This window comes from Lycium barbarum, chromosome 3 (genome assembly GCF_019175385.1).
Source record: "Lycium barbarum isolate Lr01 chromosome 3, ASM1917538v2, whole genome shotgun sequence".
Lineage (NCBI taxonomy): Eukaryota > Viridiplantae > Streptophyta > Magnoliopsida > Solanales > Solanaceae > Lycium > Lycium barbarum.
This window is the reverse complement of record NC_083339.1, coordinates 145,980,694-145,989,715: the sequence shown is the minus strand read 5'-3', so window position 1 is coordinate 145,989,715 and position 9,022 is coordinate 145,980,694. Positions and strand designations below refer to the sequence as shown.

The following is a 9,022-nucleotide window of genomic DNA, read 5'->3' as shown; positions in this document are numbered from 1 at the left end:
CAAATTCGAGTTTGTGTTGACTTCAGGGATCTTAACAACGCATGCCCTAAAGATGATTTCCCGCTTCCCATCCCAGAATTGATGATTGATGCTACCACTGGTTACGAGGCGATGTCTTTCATGGACGGTTCATCCGGCTATAACCAAATTCGCATGGCACCAAAAGATGAAGAGCTTACTGCATTTCGTACACCCAAGGGTATTTCTTGTTACAAAGTGATGCCTTTCGGTTTGAAAAATGCTGGTGCCACATATCAAAGGGCTATGCAGAATATCTTCGATGATTTTCTCTACAAAAATGTTGAATGTTATGTGGATGACTTGGTGGTAAAATCAAGAAAGAGGAGCGCCATTGCAAACAACTTATATACTAAACACAAAAATAATTTTCTTTTGGAAAACATTCTCCAATCATTTTCCCTCGTACCAAATACACCGTGCTTCATCAAGTTTGATTATAAACGGGTGAATGCGAATATTTAAGGAAATGCAAGGTGCAATATACAAATTCCGATAACTACAAGGCTCTACAATGCAACTTCTTCCTCAGCCAAAATAATTGTAACTTCCAGAAAATTCCTTATCTAGTGGGGCTTCCAGAGAAGGAAGCCTTATCTTCTTCACCTGTGCTCTAAAATCCGTAATATTCCTACCATTTGCAGATTCACCCACTTTACAAACTCGCTCAGGTACTCTTCCCATTCTTCATACTGTTGCTTTGTATTCCTATTTTGTGATTCTATTATGCATCATTGAAAAATGTATTCATTTCTGTTTGAATCTATTAGTTCAGTGATTGCCTTTTAGTTGGACCTGAATAGCTTTATCCACTCTTAGCTAAACTGTGGTTCTATTTTAACTTAAAAATCTTTTTGTGTCTTTTGCTGTGTTAAATCTCCAAGCGATTAGTTTGTTTACACTTATGACTTTTTTGTGCCGCATTGCATTTTCCAAATTAATTCATTTTTTTCTTAACTAGTAATTCTGTGGAGCTCTTCTAGACAACAGAAATAATAATAGTTGCGCATCTATATGAACCCATTTCCCTTTATTGGGCTTGTTCCATTTCCAATAATCAATAATTTATCCTTTAAGACAAGGCAACTCGCAATCTCGAAGCACTTCTTGAGCTAATAACTGAAAAATATTGATTACCAATGCTTTTTCTATCGTTTTATTAAGTTTGTAATTGTATTAATACGTAATAAACTTGAGAAACAGAAATAATGTCTGATAAATATTAGTAACAAGCATTTAAAAGGTCCGTAACTTCAGTTTGTTAGCTATCCTTATATATGTGGGGACTCCTTGAAGTATAACAATTAACTGAAAATTTAATGTTATTTGTATGTGTTACCTAGAAAAGTTGTTGGATTGACCATTCTGATGATTAGGCATATGCACACCATTTTGTTGATTTTTTTTTTTCATTTTGCAATTTTATTAAAGGTTGTGCTGTATTCCTTTAAAGGTCTGCTGCACAAGTTTTTGTAATTTTGAAAGTCTCTTCTGCAGTACATCCTAATGGATTCTAAAAGAGTATAGGTTGAATCTAGATGGACATAAGCCCAACCATCTATGTGCCATGCCTTAGATTTTTGAGTTGATGCCCGTCTGCTTGCACCTCTTTATGTGTCCATATTCTAGCATGTCAAATATGACCAATCATACATGAAGTCACAGTATCAATAGAACCTGCATACTAATTCAAGAATGTGTTGTGTTTGAACATTGAGGCCTTCACATTTTACTATATGCATGTTGTGTGTGTGTGTGTGTGTGTGTATGTGTATGTGTGTGTTCTTTTCAACGTAATTGGACTATATTTGATACGCTTTTCTATGGCAATGGTGCCTTATGCTGCAGATCTTTCGTGGAGCATGGCTGCTACCTTTACTTCAGTGTGTTCGATTGCTTCCACAAGCCAGGCAGTGGATAAGAAATTCATACACTCTTCTGAAACTTTGTCTTCATTCTCCGCGATATCTTCGACTTCATTTGTGGGCAGGAGAAAGAATACAGTTTTAAAGAAGAGATATGGTTCCAAGATCCAAGCTATGGCCAAGGAGTTACACTTCAATCGGGATGGCGATGCCATTAGGAAGCTGCAAGTAAGCTTGATAGAAACTTTTAATTGATTTCTCCTGTTTGGATACGTCATCCTTTTTTGTTCCCGGTTAATTCTCATTATTCTTTGGCCTTCCAAATTCAGGCAGGTGTTAACAAGCTTGCAGATCTAGTAGGTGTTACTCTTGGTCCAAAAGGAAGAAATGTAGTTCTTGAGAGCAAATATGGCTCTCCAAAAATTGTAAATGATGGTGTTACTGTTGCCAGAGAGGTAAACCTCCCAAAAACTCCATATATGGTTTTCTTCTGGCACTCAACTGTCAAATGATATGCATTTGTTCTGCCTTGTCGAAGAGAAATATGTCTTTACCATGATCAGCATTGGATTTGGTCTTTGTGATTTCTTATGTATATGTCATAAATATTTTAAATGCCGTACTCCTTTAGTGGATATTGTTACACTTAAAATGATGTATTTCGCCCTGATGTTATGGTTGACATATGCAGAAATAAGAATGTTGTAATGTATACTCTGAATTGCTCGATAGGTTGAACTAGAAGACCCCGTTGAGAATATTGGTGCAAGTTTGGTGAGACAAGCTGCTTCAAAGACAAATGACTTGGCTGGGGATGGAACAACTACATCTGTTGTTTTGGCACAGGGGCTCATAGCTGAGGGTGTTAAGGTTTGTAAGAAGTTGGTTTCAATTTTGCAAGCTAATTCAAGGTTTTGATGGTGTTAGGGATTGATATAGCTTCCTTAATGCTGGTTATTCAGGTTGTTGCAGCTGGTGCAAACCCTATTCAGATTGCCAGAGGCATCGACAGGACCGCTAAAGCCCTGGTTTCTGAGCTAAAAAAAATGTCAAAAGAGGTGAAAGTTACACTATTCTATGTTAGTTTTTACTGATGATTGAGTACAACTGCTTCAAGTTTTCAAACTTCACTTTGTTTGGACATTTTATGAAGTTGTGCTCAAATTCCCTGCTTATAACTTTTTAGGTCGAGGACAGTGAACTTGCAGATGTAGCTGCGGTTAGTGCAGGAAACAACTATGAAATAGGAAATATGATAGCAGAAGCCATGAGTAAAGTGGGTAGGAAAGGTGTAGTGACTCTTGAGGAAGGGCGGGGTTCTGAGAACAACCTATATGTTGTGGAAGGCATGCAATTTGACCGTGGCTATATCTCTCCGTACTTTGTGACAGGCAATGAGAAGATGGTAGCTGAATATGAAAATTGCAAGGTATGATATACCATGACATTTTGTCTTGCATGCTATCTGTTAATAAATCTCCTGGATATGCTAAAGAATGTGTTGCGGACAATTATTTTTCAAAAATTCAGCTGCTTCTGGTAGACAAGAAGATAACAAATGCAAGGGATTTGGTTAATGTTTTGGAAGAAGCAATCAAGGGTGGATACCCAATATTGGTAATCGCAGAAGACATAGAGCAAGAACCTCTAGCCACTCTGGTTGTCAACAAACTAAGAGGAGCATTGAAAATAGCTGCTCTCAAAGCTCCTGGTTTTGGAGACCGTAAAAGCCAATATCTTGACGACATTGCTATCCTTACTGGAGGTCTGTCCATGATGAAGTGATGTCAGTGTTCAATGGAAGTTATGTGTACTTGTAAAGTAAGTTTATTTTTGCAATATGCACTCAGGTACTGTCATCCGAGAGGAGGTTGGTTTATACCTGGACAAGGCTGGAAGCGAGGTCTTAGGGCATGCTGGGAAAGTGGTTTTGACAAAGGATTCGACAACAATAGTTGGTGATGGTAGTACACAGGATGCTGTAAGCAAAAGAATTGGACAAATTAAAAGACTTCTTGAGGTAGAACTTTGTCTAATATATTTTCTCATGTGAGTCAATTAATTGGACTAGTCACAAGTCTACAATGTTGGGTTGTCCATGCAGGCAGCTGAACAAGACTACGAGAAGGAAAAACTGAATGAGAGAATTGCAAAACTCTCTGGAGGTGTTGCCGTAATTCAGGTCAGTTGATGATTCACTTATTTTAGGATGATATCTTTGCGAAGTTATACTCTTCTTGCTGTAATCTGGGATTATGAAATATCAGGTTGGTGCGCAAACTGAAACAGAACTCAAAGAAAAGAAATTGAGAGTAGAGGATGCACTCAATGCGACGAAGGTTTGTTCAAATGACTATGCGATTATGGTCATGTCTATTAATTTGAGATTGTCAACCACTATAATTTTACTGTGGTAATGAAATTGGTCTTTGGTAACCAAAGGCAGCTGTTGACGAAGGCATTGTAGTTGGCGGTGGATGCACCTTATTGCGGCTTGCTGCCAAAGTTGATGACATCAAAGGAACTCTTGATAACGATGAACAAAAGGTTATATTACTTTTATTTATTTCATTGAGGAAGATTCCTTGTACCATAAGTATTTGTATCTGTTAATGTTAGTTTTCTGTAGGCGGATGGCACTAAATCAGTTTTCATGAATACTGCAGATTGGAGCTGATATTGTCAAGAGAGCTTTGCGCTACCCTATGAAGCTAATAGCCAAGAACGCTGGTGTCAACGGAAGTGTTGTGATTGAGAAGGTATAACAAGATTGAAATGGGCTTACTGTTTGTCATATTGTATGAGAGGTCAAAGATATCGACTGGATTTACTATCATTTCAGGTGTTGTCCAATGGCAATCCAAACTATGGTTATAATGCGGCCACCGGAAAGTATGAAGATTTAATGGCTGCTGGTATAATTGATCCTACAAAAGTGAGTATCTCAAAGTCTTTTTTATGCCGAAGAGACATGTATATAATTTTAAACTATATGTACAAGGAGTAGAGCCAACTCCGCCTGTGTGAGCTCGCTCACATTGCCGGTCCCAAGCCCGGATAAAGGAGGAGGGTTGCCGAGGGTCAATCGGAAACAGCCTCCCTACCCAGGTAGGGGTAAGGCTGCGTACATCTTACCCTCCCCAGACCCCACTATTGTGGGATTACACTGGGTAGTGACCATGTACAAGGAGTAGAGCCATGAATTACTTATCAAACAGAAATTTACACCCGTATTTGTGTGCCTATGTATTCTCAAGTCGTCTCGGTAAAACATTTCATCCATGTTCTTTGTAATCATATAACTAAAAAATATCTGTTTCCAGTCTTCTTTCGATATGGATGTCTACTTTATGAACTTAAATGATGGCCCTCGTTGTCAAAAGTCAATATTTGTTACTTGCAAACTATACATATCTGATTTCTTGTTGTTTGGCACATACCTGACAAATCTGTTTTGTATTAACTGAGTGTTTCAGTTAAGACATATAGCCAAAAGATTTGATGTTTCATTTTTTATTTATTCACATTTTGGACTTCATAAAAGTGCTGAGATTTGGTGGAGGGCCAGTGATTTGCAGAGATATATGCGTTTTTTGTTTTTGGAATTCAAAAAAAAGGCAGATGTTTTGTATTTAGCAGTAATTAGCTTCTAGGAGATTCCTGTTATCATCCTAAAGGTTTTGTGCACGCTAATCTCAAGTTCGCCTCCTTTCTCAATATTAAAATTTAAAGCTAAAGGCCGCTTGTTTTGTGGGAATTTAAATATCTACTTTTTTTCTCCTCGTTTTTCTGATTCATCAGTAAAATGACTTCCAGGGAATCCTTATTTTCAATCCTAAAAGTCTTGGTCCTCGCTGATTTCGTGTTGCTTCTCATAGTGTTTTCAATATTAAAGCTAAGGGCTGCATGTTTTTTGGAAATTAGGTGGTAAGATGTTGCTTGGAGCATGCAGCTTCAGTAGCAAGGACCTTTCTAGCATCAGATGCTGTGGTCACTGAGATCAAGGTGCCTGAACCTGTAGTTGCTGGGAACCCAATGGACAATTCAGGTATTTACCATCAGTGAGATGTATATCTTAGATGCATCTGGATGAGTGAGTTTTTTGAACTAATAATTTCTTTTATTTTGATGTTAAATAGGATATGGACCCTAGACTGTTGAAGAAGGGATTGAGGACATGCTGAGAACTGGTACGCGGAAGTCCAGCAGTATGCTGGTAAATTACGAATAATAGGAATTAATTAGCAACATAGAGGTAACTAGTTGATGAGTTTATACTTGCGAATAGTCAGTGTTTTCTTCTTGTTCCAAGTGAAATTGTATGAGGATAGGCTTTGGCATGAGCGAGTCCAAAAGTTGTAGTTTGCAATTTTTGCGGTGATAGAAATGGTAAAATGCAAGTGAAGTTTTGTTTTTGATGCTATATACTGCCTATAGGGATTTCGATCCTACTGGTGTTAAGACGACGCGATTGATACTTAGGAATGTTCAGGTATTTGATGGGTAAGGCAAAAAAAAAAAAAAGGTTAGAGTAATTAGTAAATAAGAATTTGCCCCTTTTACGCTGGTGATGGTCATGATCAATAAATTAGCATGTACATTACTTAATGAAGATAACATTGTATTGTACGTAATAAATAGTAGATGGCTTATAGTTTCCTCAAGTAACAACAGTTGACAAGAAATCTTATCCATGTTTCACAAGCCAATTGTCCGGGGTCTGTGCAAGCCAGCTGTGCAATATGTTAGTAAGTACTAAGTAGTATAAATATCAGTGTTTAAAAAGGCAGGGGCGTAAGGCGGGGCGTTTTACATATGCCTTGGTGAGGCGTAAGTCTCGAGGCATGGGGCGTAAGCCCCATGGGTATTTAATTTTTTGTATTTCATAAAATAATATAATTATAATAAATATTTTTAAATAGGTAAAATTACATAAAATGAAATAAAAGCTATTATGAAATATATATATATAACCTTACAAGTATAAACAATACAATGAAATAAAAGCTATTATGAAATGCAAATTAACTCTGACATCTTAACTTTCAAACAATGAAAAAATCACAATTTGTTAAAACAATATTACTATCATACTATTCATTGTATCTCTCTATAAATAACTTTATCAGTATTATAATTGAAACGTAACTCCTTTATGAATAAAAATAAAATTACTTTCAAATAGAGAAATAATAAAATATGATAATTTTAATACATAGGACAAAAGACCAATGACAAGTGAAAATTCACAATTCGGTTAGGTATTCTTAAAAGAAATATTAAGTGATATTCACCCTCACGATGTTCTTATATAGTAAATATGCAATATTACGACTTGTTATTTGAGTTATACCCAATCTTCTTATTTCGGTAAATGAAAAATTATTAAGTATCAATCATTTGTTATAGAATTATGAGGGTCAACGGTTTTAATTAAGGAATTTAACATATAATTGTGTAAGAACTGTTAGGCCAGCCCCGAGCGTTGGGCGTTAGGTGTGTTTGGGGCGTACAATCGGGCGCTTAGGTCGTAAGTCTCGCAGGAATTAAGCCCTGCACGCGAGCCCTGGGGAATTTTGCTAGTGCCCCGCCCCGAGGCGAGCCCCAAGTCGAGTCCCAAAACTGTCTTTTAAAACAAAACACTGATAAATATCTAAAGAAGAAAAGAAATCTGCAAGCTTGGTTTGATGGTAACAGCTCACCAATAGTTTGGTGTAAATAGGGAGTATCAAATAGGGATACATGGAACTTTAAATAAAAGGATGATCTGCCGTACGTGCCGTGGTCGGTTTTGTCCCCCGTCATTATTTCTCTTAAAATTCGAGCTTTATTATACTCCTATGAAGTTACGACAAAACATAGGGGGTTCTGATCACCTGTCCTGAAAGGAGCAAGATTTTTCTTTTATGAGTTTGTCTTTCTTATGACTTAGAGCCCGTTTGGATTGGCTTATAAGTTGCTGTTTTCAGTTTTTTTGAGTGTTTGGCTAACCAGTTTAAAATTATTTTGTGCATAAAATAAGTCTAAAAAAATAATTGAGCCCGTTTGGTTTAGCTTATCTACAGCAGTTTATAAGCTGAAAACAGCTTATAAGTAAAAAAAAATAAGTTAACCTACCTCGACTTATTTGTTTTTTGACTTATAAGCTGTTTCCAGCTTATAAGCTGCTTATTTTGAGCCCATCCAAACAGGTTATTAGTAAGGCTTTTGGACATGAATGGAGTGAGATTCTTTTTAAAAAAAAAAATTGAAGTTGAAAAATGATATTTAGAAATTGAGGTTATATTTAGATATGCATTTCACTTGAAAAAGTTAGATGTTTTGTGAGGAAAAAAATCCACTTGAAAAACGGTTAAAACCCGTACTCAAGTAGTAACCTAAAAATCAATTTTGTGTAACCAAATATTGTTTTAAAAATATATTTAGAAAAAGAAAAAAAAAATCATGTCCGAACAGGCCTTAATTTATATTTTGATCATTAACATCCAAGTGCTGGAAGTATTGAAGAAAACCAAATAATGGAACATTGAAGACAATGCTTATTTGTTGTAACTTGCTTCTTCTTTTTTATTGTTCTTATTGCTTTTTTTTTATTTTTTTTTATGGAGAAGTTTTGTTGTCGTCGCAAGTTTAAATCTGTTTTTGGATAAAACTGAGGCGATCTTGTGATTAGTACGACTAATTTTTTGGCCTTGGAATTAAATATTTCATATCCTCTAGTCTACACTAGTCATATATTCTCCTTTTTGATATGATGAAAAGTAAACTAGCTGAAAACATGTACTGGAATCAGATTATTTAGAAATTTGATTTGAGAAAATAGAATTAGGCGATATCCAGAAAATATGAATCATATACATATATCATTTTGTGTTTCCTCCAAAGTGCTATTGTGAAATACAGATCTTGTATTAAAATGATACATAGAGAATCGAATCTAGAGTATACTATAACGCAATCTCAATACGGAGTGCTGGAAAATCCAAGAAATAATTATACTCCTCGTGAGTTGATAGCATGATAAGAAAAAATAGTAACTGAAAGAGACGTGATTAGATTTCGCTTTTGATTATTTTATCCGTTTGTTTTTGTTTAACTAAGAAATGGTAGAGTTCAGAGGAGAAGTGCATCATGGCCAG

At 36.1% G+C, this 9,022-nt stretch overlaps 1 protein-coding gene across 1 annotated transcript; it reads left to right on the top strand.

Moving 5' to 3' along the window:
• Positions 1-531: 531 nt before the first annotated feature.
• LOC132633405 (ruBisCO large subunit-binding protein subunit beta, chloroplastic-like) lies at positions 532-6,306 on the top strand. The gene is made up of 15 exons (XM_060349811.1): positions 532-689; positions 1,867-2,111; positions 2,213-2,338; positions 2,616-2,753; positions 2,846-2,941; positions 3,070-3,312; positions 3,414-3,648; positions 3,734-3,903; positions 3,988-4,065; positions 4,151-4,222; positions 4,326-4,430; positions 4,550-4,642; positions 4,726-4,818; positions 5,808-5,931; positions 6,023-6,306. Exons 2-15 carry the CDS (start codon positions 1,881-1,883, stop codon positions 6,034-6,036), a joined length of 1,818 nt encoding a protein of 605 aa, XP_060205794.1. The 5' UTR covers positions 532-689; positions 1,867-1,880; the 3' UTR covers positions 6,037-6,306.
• The last annotated feature ends 2,716 nt before the right edge of the window (positions 6,307-9,022 follow it).